Source organism: Aspergillus thermomutatus (assembly GCF_002237265.1).
Source record: "Aspergillus thermomutatus strain HMR AF 39 chromosome Unknown NODE_77, whole genome shotgun sequence".
Taxonomy (NCBI): domain Eukaryota; kingdom Fungi; phylum Ascomycota; class Eurotiomycetes; order Eurotiales; family Aspergillaceae; genus Aspergillus; species Aspergillus thermomutatus.
Window position 1 is genome coordinate 41,534 of NW_020798126.1, and position 13,226 is coordinate 54,759.

Genomic DNA, 13,226 nt, shown 5'->3' on the forward strand with positions numbered 1-13,226 from the left:
AACCATGTCCCGCCGCAGACTGTAATGGCTAAGCGAGCAACAGATGTCAGTGGCGAGTTTGTCCGGACCAACATTGCCGAGGACCAGGAGGGCGTTCCTCTCTGGCTTGATATCCAGATTATCAATGCCAATACCTGCGAACCGGAGCCGGATGTATTCATGGATATCTGGTATTGCAATGCCACTGTAAGTCTCCACTTCAGCCGACGCATTAGTTCCATCAATGGAGGGTAAAACCACTGACTTCCACGGGTAGGGTGTCTACTCCGGCGTTTCGGCCAGTGGCAACGACAATGGCGACGATGACTCCAGCCTCGATGAAACCTTCCTTCGCGGTATCCAAAAGTCCGATGAGAATGGTGCTGTCCGCTTCCAGTCCATTTTCCCTGGACATTACACTGGCCGCGCCACCCACATCCATGGTAAGCCTGACCGACCCCCCGAGCTGATGGATTCGAGATGGACTGGATTGACGGATGGCGTGACCAGTTCTGACTCACAACGCGAGCGAAACCACCGAGCTCGCCAACGGGACGATCTCCGGGCTGCTGAGCACTCATTCCTCGCACATTGGCCAACTCTTCTTCGACCAAGATCTTATCTCCCAGGTTGAGAGTCTCTCCCCGTACACCACTAATACCCAGAAGCTCACCACCAATGCGAACGATGACATCCTCGAAGGCGAGACAGCCGACATTGATCCCTTCATGGAGTATGTCCTCCTGGGCGAAGACGTTTCAGATGGTATTTTCGCCTGGATTTCGGTGGCTATCGATCCCACGGCCGACCGCGAGCTCAGTCCCGCAGCCTACTACACCTCCGACGGTGGCTTCGAGAACGAGAACAGTGCCATGGGCGGAGGCCCCGGTGGTTCTGCTCCCGGTGGTGCTGCTCCCTCCGGTGGTGCAGCTCCGTCCGGTACTGGTGCCCCTATGAGGGTGTAAGTCAGGTTAGAATGTTAATCTGGCCCGATGAGCGTTGGCTTGTGGGTGCTTCGTGTCTCTGTTTCTGTGTGACTTGCAGGTACTTCGGCACCTTTCTTCTTTCTTTTTTTGATCTTACTTTCTTTCGGTGTGTGGATTAGTGTAACTTGGGATACTGTGACGGTCCTAAAACCACATTCTACACACATATCTTCAGATATTTACCAACCAGACTGTAATTCTCTGTCAATTGTTGCAATCTTAATAAAGTAGACTATACAAACAAAGTGCTCCGCGACTGTTACTCCTGGTCAGTTGGGAAAGGAGAAGGGAAGGAGAGAGGAGAGTCGGTCACAGCCAGACATCTGGGCAAAACATCGAGAAGTCTGGATAGACCCCCCGAGACGACAGCTCATGAGATATGACTTGACAGATGCTTTTAGAAAGTAGCACTAACAGCCCCGTAGGGAAGGCCCAAGTGGGTATGGGCGTAGAGGTGGGCTTGCGGCGAACATTGCAAACACTCGCTGTGTTGGGCATGGTGAGTATGGCGTAATTGACCATGCCGTTGTTGCCAATGGGAAGGGTTACACTGCCGGGTATTCCGATTTGTCGAGGCAATTTTGTGCAGGTAGCCATCAACTTGCAAGTAGGAAACACAGTATACCCGACGTCCGTGCTTCTAAAGCAGGAAGAATCACAGCTGCGACGATTGTGTGCACCCTCATTCTGCCTAAGGAGAACAAGGGATCTGATTGTCTTGCCCGAACTGTACGCGTAACTTGATGTTCAGCCTAGAACACGTCTCCCCCATCATATCGGACATGGGTCGGTCAACACAGGCTTATCAAGTAGGATGGAAGACAGCCACGCAACGCATCGGCGATCGTCAGATATATGGACTCATCTTGGCCTTGAGACTCTGGGCTTTGCCACAATGGTGGATCTCCGATTCACCCCAGTACTGTCATTTTAGCTGTTCATTGGGCTTCAGCTCACTATGAAACAGCTAGCGACTGATGAACTCCGTCCAAGTTCACGGAAACTGAGCTTCGTCGTTCAACAACCCTCTTTGTCTTGTCTATTTCCATATCTGAGTGAACTGATGTCTGCCCCTAGGCTTTGTTTCCCACTTCCGATAGCTGCCCAAGGCCGATGCATAGACTAGACCTTCTCGCGGTGGTTATTAGTTAGACCGATTGAGAAAGTGGGATAGTTCATATAGCCGCGACAATCGTCCATTTTGAAACAGCCCGCCGGCATGGGTTATAGACTGGTGGGGCGTCAGAGCAGGATAGAAAAGAGGCCAGGGAGGGAGATAATCACCAGGAAGCTACAAAACAGGTTACCCGGCGCACATATATAATCCCTCTCATTCCTTCTTTCTCTTGTTTCAAGCTTCCTTCTCTAGAGTTGAACTCTTTGTCATTCATTTCTGATTTGTCTTTCGTCACTCATTTTACCTCAACCACTGTTGACTCGCAATGAAGTACATTCCCGCGGTAGTTGCCCTGACGGCGGCGCTGGCTCGCCCTGCTACCGCGCACTACATATTCAGCAAACTCGTGCTGAACGGCGAGGAGTCGCAGGACTGGCAGTACATTCGGCAGACGACTCGGAGTGAATGCTACATGCCCACCAAGTGGACCTCCACTTACGACAATCTGACTCCCAGTGACAGCGATTTCCGCTGTAACCTGGGCTCTTTCAGCAATGCTGCCAAGACCGAGGTTGCAGAGGTCGCGGCCGGCGATACGATCGCGATGAAGCTCTTCTACGACGCCACGATTGCGCATCCCGGACCGGGCCAAGTTTGTAGGGTTGCCCTTCCTGCCGATATCATATTGACGAACCCCGGACTGCTAACGAGACTTCCCCACAGATATGTCCAAGGCGCCAACTGGGAATGTCCAGGAGTATGAAGGCGATGGCGAATGGTTCAAGATCTGGGAAAAGACCCTGTGCGATGAGAGTGGCGACCTCACCGCGGGTGCTTGGTGTACCTACGGCATGTCGGAGTTTGAGTTCCAGATCCCCGAAGCGACTCCCGCCGGCGAGTATCTCGTTCGTGCTGAACATGTGGGTCTTCATGGCGCGCAAAGCAACGAGGCCGAGTTCTTCTACAGGTGAGGTTGGATGATGACTTCCCCCCCAAAAAAGCTTTCTAACTTGACCGGTACAGCTGCGCCCAGGTCAAGGTCACCGGCTCCGGCAGCGGGGCTCCGAGCCTGACATACCAGATTCCCGGTATTTATAACGACAGCATGACGCTTTTCAATGGTCTCAACCTCTGGACAGACTCTGCGGACGAGGTGGAGACGGATATTCTGGACACGCCTATTGGGGATGACGTGTGGAAGGGAGTCAGCTGAGGCACCGCGTCCGTCGCTGTGAGCTCTGCTGCGTCCTCCTCTACCCCGACTGTGGTGCAGATTACCAGCAAGTGTGTTGCCCAGAATTGAAAGGGCGACAGGCTGCTGATGCGAGAGTATTCCTCTCATGGAAGGGGTGTGGAGCGGAGGTCATGGATGGACAGCGTGTGCTTCGATTCTGCTGGTGGTGTATGTATTTTATCGCATTATCAATCATCCATTAGGAATGGTCCCCTTGCAATTTAAATCAGTCGGCCCTTATCTATTCGAAAGTCGTTCACGTAATCGGGACCCAGAGAACGTATTTCGAGTGCGCCAATCCTTGATCAGCGCCCATCGTAATGTATTGAGCAGACTTCTACACGAGCATTGGCTGATGGAGCACTCGACCACTATCTCCACCTACTACTCGAGTGCCGAGAAAGGTGGGCGTAGTGTACAGGGCTGACTCTATTCTAGGCGAGGGCGAAGATCGATTCAGACTTTCCAGCTGTGCCAAATCATCTGGGGTCAGATCCAGACTTTTGTCGGAAGGGAAATTGAGTATATCCTGCGTTCTACAACCTCGATGTGACGTTTGCCCAGGGAGTAGAAGCCCCGAGGTGTCCTCTGAATCTACGGCGGGGAAGCAATCCTCCCCCTGTGACCCAGCAGGAGTTGGATCACCGACCTGCGGAGGCATCTTTCCCGGGCGCCGCAGAGTTCACCGATCCTGGATGGATTCGCAGGGGATTCTGCGAGACACACAGCGGACACATGGCTTGGCCTCGTCGCATTTCAGCTTTGCTACAGCACATGCCCGATAGGCGCGGGAAGCTCGACCGCGATAATGGACCGAATTAGTTGCAGTGCTTCCGATCAGCTCCCCATCTTTCTGGTGGCAGGCATGATGACGCTGGAGAAGGTCTCTGGAAGGTTGGCCATGGGGTTTAGTGTCCCAATTTATCTATTGCTGTGACGCATGATAAACGTACCGCCTGAAGAAACCCCGCTGGCAGATATCGCACTCGTATGGTTGTTGTGGTAGATCTGCACGGTCTCAGTCAGCTTAGCGTGCAGGGCTGGTTTCGTCCAATCAGCCAAGTTGAGTGATAATCAGGGCAGACCTACGTGAACGAGCGTGGCGCGACAGATGATTGATGCGAGAATAAGTGCGAGGGCACTGGGGCAATGGAAAGCAGCCACCTCGCGGTTGAGATACCTCTTGAGTGCATTCCATCGATCCAGTAGTCTCCTTCCCAGCAAAAACCGCGGTGGATGCAACTTTGATTGCAGCTCCGGATGACTTATGTTGGTGACTATTCGGAGTTCCCTAGTCCGGATTATATAATATCTGTGTAATACACCATAGTATAACTGCAGCGTCAGAGCTCTACCCTTATGAGCAGTTACTGCAGATGGTAACTTGGTAAGCAACAATGGGAGGCCTGATTTCACTAAAGGATGAGCCCTGGGGAGGGGCGCTTTTAGTTGCAGATCCCAACACGTAAGCACCAGCCTCATTGGAGCTTGTAGATGCTTGTCAATGGTACAAGAATTATGTACACTTATAGAGTAGGGATCGCCTAGCGCAGAGACCATGCAGGCGCCTGACTTTAGTGCATTGAGGCTGTGGTGACTGCTGAGTGGTACCTGGACCAGGATCACAGTTACCAACTTGACATGCTAATGAATGTTAATTTTTAATCATGAGAGATTTGGAAAGGGGAAGGTTGTATACTAATTGCTTGGGCCATCTGCCTAAATAATAGGACCAACAAGCATGGGAAGTCCTCTCCATCATGCATTTGAATATATTAAATGTCTCAGAAGGTTACACTACATAAAGAATATGAGCTTAGTATGCCAAGTGGACCCTCTAAGCACCTGTATGATGGCCTGATGGGACAACAAATGCCTCACCTCTCCCAGCATATCTAATAGGCGCTTGGGAAGGGCGTCAGGCGTCCAACTAGGCGTGCTACAATTTATTGATTGTCCTTGATGATTTCATTACTTCGTCAATATGGGAACATACGGTTTGATCCCGATTGAAGTTGAAGAGCCTTGGGGTATAAGAATGAGGACAAATCCGCCTCTATCCTGAGTCTTCATCTCATTCTTCATTCATCAATATCTCACTCTGATTCTGATTCTACAAGACCCGTTTCTCTTTAAACTCATATATCATCGTCATCATGGTCAAGACCGCCCTTCTCCCCCTCACTCTTCTTGCTGCACTGGCTCCCTTTGCCGCCGCAGACAACTGCAAGACTGGGCTGAACTACTGTGGTTATAATCTCTTGAACATTGGTATGTGAACTTGCCTCCCCCGTCCAGACTCAACGTCCCTAATGAGGCTCTCTCAATAGGCAACTACGGGGCCCAGGTCAATGGCGCCCTCGAGGCTGCCGGCCAGCCCACCGACGACGGCCATATCCGTGAATCCCTCTTCCACTGCAATGGTGGCGAGAATGGTGATATCTCCTTCATCACCTACTGCGGTGGTGGCTGCACAGATGGCGGCTCTGGCCGCAGCGACTACTGCTAGAGAGTTTGCTGTGCATTGGTACCTTGACTCCTGACTGAAGGTGTGATATGGATGCGGACATTGTACTTTGATCGATCCTCTTGGCCGTATTCAACATATGGTATAGTGGAAGTCTTAGTTTTTAAGGAGTGAAAGCAATTTCTTGGAGATTGGGTTTGGTTGCTTCATGTCATAGATAAAACATACCATGATAGGAATGTGATATTTATATCAGGATCAAATCCGATGCATATGTATGTGAGAAGCGCGAGCTTCTACAATAGGGGTCAAGTAGCCAAAGAAATACTCCAGAACCTGGGTTAGTATAACCCTCCACTCTGGGAAACTAAATACCATAATGGAGGTAGTACTGTTATACAAACTCAGTATGAATTACTATACAGACCAAAGAGAGTAGAATCTTTCCACAGGAGTTGAACCTTTACAGAATTGAGATTACCTTCTGCCTCCTGTTAGCTCAAATCTCCGTGACAAAAAGGCTGCTTAGCCATAGAAGTGCTCTTGCAAAGGTCCCATATAGAAGAACAACCATGCTCTAAGGTACTAGCTATGCGCAATGTCACAGATAGTCATATTAGTGCAGCTGAACTAATGCACAAAGGTTATATTCTAGGTACTTTAGTACTGCTGCCAAGGTCATGAATCATAATATGTACATGCACCATACACAATGCACCTTCATATAAGATGGCAAGTAACAGCAGGGTGACTGGAAGGCCATTTTTCCTGGTCTATGAAGCTAACCACCATAGTTATAAGTTTCCAGATACCTGAGCATCTTCAAGGGATCTCATTTCATCCTTTTATCAAGATATCTGTGAAGGTGATTGTACGTTAGACACTAGTATAAGATAGATTCTTAGGCATACCTGCGGCTTGTGCAGACATGGGAAGGATAGGGAGTCTGCCCTTGCTAAGAACTAACTAGTAAACCCTTACATACTTTTTATGGACCTAGTATTTCTCTTTAGAGGTAAAAGCAAATAACCATTCTTTCTGCAGTGTCTTAGTCATATGGTGGTTATTCTCAGTGATCAGGCTGCCAGGCCTCCTAAGCCAGAAATGATTAGTGGCCTTTTCCTGCGTACCTTTGGGGTGTGCCCTCTACCAGGTTGATCATCTCTAGGTCCTTGGCGAGAGCGCCCCCGCTGACTTGGCTGCAGGGGACCCCACAGTCAAAAACAGTCCTTTCCGTTTCCTCGACTTGCCCTTGAAGTTACGCAGAATGATAATCCAATCTACAATCAATATCCATCGCCCTCGGCCTAGATCGCGCAGTAGGCGCCGTGTTGGGCGGTCGGGATTTGAGACGGACCAGTACGACTTCACTATCCGGGGCGCGGGTCTCAGATGCCAGTTCCTCACCCCACTCAGCCTTGGTTTGGTGAATAGGCAGGTTTGCCAGGAAGTGCTGTCTATCATCTTCCAAAATGCTACCGCATGCGTCCATGTCCAGATTCCAACATATCCAGCGACATTGCTGCATCGGTGCCCCAAATCATCCACACCCTCAAAACCTATCCTCAACTGCTTGGACTGTCACTGGCGCAAGAGATCATAATAATCATTGATGCGGAAAGACCCTACTTTCATACCCTGGTACAAAAGCTGGACAGGGGCTTGTGGGCTTTGGTACGGAACAACACGCTGCGTCTTTTAACGTTAATTTCTCTTGCAGTTCCCACTGCCAGTTTCCTTTATGCAGCTGGATGGACTCACCGGACTGGCCCTTTCCATACAAACAGGGACGCTGCCATCCACGCTCTTATTGACGCCATTATGCGAGGCGTTGAGAGCCATAAGCACCTGAAAATAATCCTACGTCTGGACAACTTGTACTTGCGAGATCTCAAGATCGTGCTCAGATTATTTCAGATGCCAGCTAGCACTATTACTTTAGAGGAGTGGTGGCTCCACTGGTCTATATCTGACGACCTTGAGAAAGCTATAGGTAGCTATGAGAGTACTTATAAGCACTTCGTCCAAAGAGCCGCTGAAGAAGCTGGACAAACTCGGCTCTTGACTGTCTGTCCATTCTCAGATGCGTTTGAAATTGATGAGACCGACGACGGGGATATCCGAGGCACCAAGTATATTCGAAAGAGGAGAAGGGTCTGGGTGCAGTAGACTTCAGAGTCATGATGATTCACTGTATCCTGTTGGTGAGAGGGGTAACATACTTTCATCCAAGACTTGATAACTTCTACTTTCTCAACCTAGAAATTACTGCTAACTGCACAAACCTTATACTTAGTAGGCTAATTCATAGTTGTCAATTTAAGGTGAGGCTTGTTCAACCATATAAGGCCTCACACCGAGCCACATGCGGGGTTCTTCATTCGAGGTAGTCAGCAGCTGTTGGCCACGTGAGGTAGGCAGAGGCTGAAGCATTGAAAAATTCATTCATATCTGCTTTCTGTGTGAGAAAGCGCTTCAATATCAATAGATACAACAGATATTCAAGGCAAACGCTCAATCTCAGGGGGTTCAGCATACATGATATGCCACAACGGAGTCAAGAGAAACGAATAGAGTCTGGGATACACCTTCACCACCAAGACTTTCTTCCACCCAACAGTCTTATCAAGTCCATCATCTCCCTCATCTTCTGCCTCACCATGACCATCCCCATGGAGCCGCCTTCTCTCCTCTCGACGAAGCCTCTTTTCTTCCATCTGATCAAACCAGTTCATATTCAGCACAATCACATGCGCAGTGGAGGCGCGGAAATCAGCAGCCCTCCATTCACTCGGCGCCGTCCCCTCCAGAACCGAATCCAGCGCTTCCCGATCCACCATAATCGGGTATCCATGTTGGACATCTCCCGGGTGGTACTCCCCATACAGAGAGCTCATGAGGTCCCGATGGCGTCTGGCCCCCATGGCGTTTGAGTCAGCACAGTTTCAGGAAGCAGCAACGGGTAGCAAGCTGCATACCGCCAAATTTCCTCCTTGGAGCAATTGTCTAGCGCAGGGTTCTGTTGCACATTCCATTCGAGCTGGTTTAGGATGGCTTCCCCGTCACGGCCGCGTTCGCGCGCGCTGAGGAGAGTTTTCCGCGCGAACCCTTTCATGCGCTCGAGGAATTGCTCCCACCGGGCTTCGTCATCGTAGCAGCAGGTACGGTAAGATGAAGAATCCCCATTTCTGCGCCCCGCTTTTGGTTAATTCTTCGCGGATGCAGGTGGCGTCGGACCTGTAATAAGACATTTCAGGAGAGGGAGAGAGAGGGAGAAGAGGATGGTTGCTATGAAGCGATTGATCGTGTCCGGTGTCCCTTTTCGTTGTGGAAAAGGGAGACCTCCCGCAGTCACATGATTTGGATGGTCTACCTCTCGGTAAGCAGCCTTAGGGCTTGATCGCCTGCACAGTATTCATCAATATATTCATGCACCGAGGTGCTGTAGAGGACAAGTGAATGTAATACTAGGGAAGGTTGAGATCGACTGAGCCTAACAAGGCGGAGACTTTACGCTTCATCGCGGCCCTGTGACCCTGGTCACCCTGGATTACATGGGCTGATGCAAACTTGGAATATCCTCGTGTATATATTTATAGTTCTAAATGAGGAACACCATCTTCGCGTATAGAAGGGTAGAGCTCGCAGATGTCTACCTTGCAGTCAGGGTTTTCGTCGACCTCACAGACAAGGACCATGGCAGTGGGACATCCAAGGAAGTTAGTCTCGGAATCCCAGAAAAGAGAGCTGGTATCGTTTCCTATCGTATGCGGCGACTGACCACCCTTATTATCCTCATCATCGCCACCCGCAGCCCCGGATGCGATTACCCTGAGAAACTGTAAGCCAGGGTTCCAAACGAGGACAGACGGCGGAACACTCACTTGGCCTCATTGGAGGAACCGATGACACGGTCCATTTCACTATCTTCGGACCATGCAGTAAAGGAGTCAAGGCTGTTTTTATAGGTGACGGTGGTGGTGGCAGGACCCGTGCCCAGAGTCACATTATACAACATGTCGGAACCTACCTGGATGGCATTTAGCTGCAGCTGCTCCTAGCGATGGATCCTCGACTTGCATCTCAGTTTCAGAGACAGACATCGTGGAGGGCACTACCTCCACCTGCAGCTGCTATACTACAGTCAACAGATGGGAGGCCGACGGTGAGTGACAGCCCAAGCCTCAGGATAATCATATCCCCTTATCCCCCTTTCATGTTATGCCTACTGTGTTGGTGTGTGAGATGTACAGTGTAGTTAGCTGGGTTCCTGGGGCGCTGTTGTTGGCTGATAGAATTAACAGTCTTGTTAGTCTTCTGATTCTTGCCAAGGACTTTATACACAATACCTTTAAGCGAAGCATCAAATGAGGCATACACATGCGTCGTAACGCCTCGCTCTACTGGCTTAGGCGTGAATCCCTTCTCCCAGCCTTCCACATTCCCTAGCAGTCTATCAGTAATCACTATATCAGTTAGTAAGTCGACAGCGATCTTCCGGCTCTTCCTACTTCCGCTGACTCACCATTTCCCCTTCTCCGAGAGCTGCGGACACTGTAAATGGAGAGACAGAGACCCTTCTTGCATCTCTGTTGATCGAACTCTTGGAGATGCCATTGGGTCTATCTCCAAATGACTCTTCCATGGCTATACATCGATTCGTGTACAATTGCCTGACAGATAGTGTATCGTCCTTCATACTTTTCCACCTACTCAAGTGAGGAGAATAGATTATATGTCAAATTTCTGGAGCATCTAGCGGAAATCAAATGGTCTACTTTAGCAGATTTGCAAAGTATGCCTCGAGAGCCTCATCTTCCAATTCACCAACCCATCCCACATGCATATCGGGTCTGACGATGATTACAGCCCCTCTGGTGCGGTCGATGCCCCACCTTGCATACGCCTGGCCATCACAGTAGCGGTCGTAATGAACAGGGGCATCAGCGAAGATGCGCGAGAAGTCCCAGCCGTGATAACCTGGGTCGAAAGGCCCACGTAAGGCGACGGGGAAGTCGAACAAAGAGATGGACTCCAAGGCATCCGCAGCACTGTGAACAGCAAGAAGGGTCACAAGGGACCCACGAGCCCGTTCGTGCAGGTATGAAATCGAAGGGTGTTGCAGATTCGGAGGGGCATCCTGAGTATCCAAGGTCTTGGTGAAAGGATACCGGTAGACCAGTATGTTATCTTCTGAACTAGGGAAGTGAGAACGCATGGTGCCATATCTTGATCCCAGAGCTTTATGTGATTAGTGTACACTGACCTCAGATTAAGTCTATTCAATATTATGTGTGTGATTATATATCCACTGGAAACACAAGCAGGTTTATATAGAATGTATGTATGGTAAAGCTTAACAGAGAGCTTCTTTCATATATTTACTCCCGCTAGGTTACATAGCTGTGCACTTCTAGACATCTTATTTGATGGTCCAATGTATATCCCTGAGGGTTCTTGACTTGCGGATGGAGTCAGGATTAGTGTTTAAATTGAGCTATTGGGTATCTTTTTGGACAAATGGTATCTATTGATCATCACGGCTCGCTGTTTTAGGATAACAGATGATTCTAGTTTTGAACTGATTTGTGAATGGCAGTTGACATTCAGGATAGGTAGTATCAACTAGAATTAATCTTAGTTTATCACATGCTATTCATAAATAACCGTGCAGAACAAAGTATCCCTAGCAGATATGTACGACAAGTATCAATGATCCTGACACAGCTTTAAATCTCCCCACCAATCGCCCAGTACAGGAACACCCCATAAACCAGCAGGATCTTCTGCACCGCCCCTAGGCCAATCTCCTCCACCACGCTGACCGGTACCATCCAGTTCTTGTCCGGCTGTTGACGCGCAGCCGGGTACAAGTACCAGGGCGACGTCACACACATCCAGATACCCACCCAAAGAAACCCCACGAGCCTCTGCCAGAGGGGCACTCGATTACCGCCCTGACTCTGCCCCGTCGCTTGGCGCCAAACTTCCTGAACCCCGTCCTCGATCATGATAGCCAGCGGAAATGAGCAGAAGAACTTCATGGCCCCGGACGCCGATGGCGGGACGCCCAAGATAGCATCACAGGCCAGGTGTAACACACCGGATGTCAAAAAGGTGAAGAAGATGTTGGTGTAGCGCTCTAAAAGCGAGGGACGGGGAAGACGGAGGACATCCCTTGCGATATAGTTACTCACCGAGGTAAGAGGCCAACGGAAGGATTGGTGCCAGAATTTGCTGTGGCAGGTTAGTGGATGAACATGAACATGAGCGACTCCCTTGCCTTTTGCAAGAGTGTCGAAAAGTCCACTTACCCCCAGAAGCCACGGATGGTGCATGCATCCCGCACTCTGCCGAAGCCCGGGCGACAAGACTCCGGCGAAGAAATGCCCAAGACCACCAAGATCAGGAAGTAGATGCGGGAAATGATGTTGAGACAGACGCGGGAAGGCACAAGCCACGAGAAGATCCCCACGGAGACGCGCCCCATCCACTGTTCGAACGTTGCGTCGAAATACTTGAATTCCAAGCCGGGGCCGAAGAGGCGCGCCAAGTCCTCCGGGGAAGTGTCCTTTGTCGACATGTAGATGAAATCAAGCAGCAGGTACTGCCATATGATAATGGCACTTTCCCGTAGGACGTACCGCTTCCAGCTCAGCCGTTGCTCCTTGCCGTTTGGCTGGAGATAAGCTGCGTGTTCGGGTATATTCTTGACCTCCCAGACCGTGCCGATTCCTCGGAAGTTGAGCAACAATGCCCAGGCATGAAGAAGGCGAGCAAGCAGACCTGCAGACGGACTGTACAATCCTGCCCGTACCAGCTCGGTCTCATCTAGATTTGTGATCAGGAGTAGATTGAGGCATTGCAGAGCAGCCACGGTTGCTTGGCCCGCCGCCACGCCTTTCAGGAATTGACTCGTGGTCAGAGAGGGTACGCAAAGGGAGAATCGATACAGAATGTAAAGAACACATGGCGCCCAGGCCCGTCGAACAGAGGATGACTTTTGAGTCGTTATGATGAAAAAGGCAGTTGGCACAGTAAAAGCTAGATAAAGTGCTAGCGCATGGGCAATGTTAGACCACAATGGGTTTGATGAAAGCGCTAGGAGATCCATCGTTGCTATTCCCTCAGTAAGACTTGCTTTTAGGAAGAGAGTGAGCTATATATGCTCAAATCAAGTAACATCACAGGCTTGTGTTGTTGCTGTATCTGTATGATGCAAGGGATGTGGATGCATACAAGTCATTGGTTTGGGTGCTTCCGTCACCTATTTACCTCTTGCACCTGATTGATAGATACAAGCAGTACAGAAACTCAGCTGCGACTGTAATGAGACGGATACAGTACAAGATCATCAGGCTAAGTTCGCAGTATTCCCCAGTTGGCATAATTCCAACCAATCTCGGCTCCAGCTTACAAGCCAAAGAATGCAGATGCCGCTCG

The 13,226-nt window shown here is 50.0% G+C and overlaps 5 protein-coding genes across 5 annotated transcripts; 3 read left to right on the forward strand and 2 right to left on the reverse strand.

The window, feature by feature from the left end:
* Positions 1-24: 24 nt before the first annotated feature.
* Positions 25-944, forward strand: CDV56_105094 (intradiol ring-cleavage dioxygenase; the record flags this gene model as incomplete). The annotated part of the gene is made up of 3 exons (XM_026758713.1): positions 25-186; positions 257-422; positions 490-944. The coding sequence occupies 3 exons, from the start codon at positions 25-27 to the stop codon at positions 942-944; spliced, it is 783 nt and encodes a 260-aa protein (XP_026615028.1).
* Positions 945-2,407: 1,463 nt separating this feature from the next.
* Positions 2,408-3,295, forward strand: CDV56_105282 (lytic polysaccharide monooxygenase auxiliary activity family 9 protein; the record flags this gene model as incomplete). Its single annotated transcript, XM_026758901.1, has 3 exons — positions 2,408-2,738; positions 2,806-3,049; positions 3,106-3,295. 3 exons carry the CDS (start codon positions 2,408-2,410, stop codon positions 3,293-3,295), a joined length of 765 nt encoding a protein of 254 aa, XP_026615029.1.
* Positions 3,296-5,472: 2,177 nt separating this feature from the next.
* CDV56_105524 (uncharacterized protein) lies at positions 5,473-5,825 on the forward strand (the record flags this gene model as incomplete). The annotated part of the gene is made up of 2 exons (XM_026759143.1): positions 5,473-5,587; positions 5,647-5,825. 2 exons carry the CDS (start codon positions 5,473-5,475, stop codon positions 5,823-5,825), a joined length of 294 nt encoding a protein of 97 aa, XP_026615030.1.
* Positions 5,826-8,284: 2,459 nt separating this feature from the next.
* Positions 8,285-11,001, reverse strand: CDV56_105740 (uncharacterized protein; the record flags this gene model as incomplete). The annotated part of the gene is made up of 8 exons (XM_026759359.1): positions 8,285-8,696; positions 8,762-8,924; positions 9,469-9,614; positions 9,668-9,813; positions 10,013-10,071; positions 10,133-10,249; positions 10,309-10,405; positions 10,615-11,001. 8 exons carry the CDS (start codon positions 10,999-11,001, stop codon positions 8,285-8,287), a joined length of 1,527 nt encoding a protein of 508 aa, XP_026615031.1.
* Positions 11,002-11,512: 511 nt separating this feature from the next.
* pyr8 (acetyltransferase pyr8) lies at positions 11,513-12,897 on the reverse strand (the record flags this gene model as incomplete). The annotated part of the gene is made up of 2 exons (XM_026759586.1): positions 11,513-12,020; positions 12,098-12,897. The coding sequence occupies 2 exons, from the start codon at positions 12,895-12,897 to the stop codon at positions 11,513-11,515; spliced, it is 1,308 nt and encodes a 435-aa protein (XP_026615032.1).
* Between the last annotated feature and the right edge of the window lie 329 nt (positions 12,898-13,226).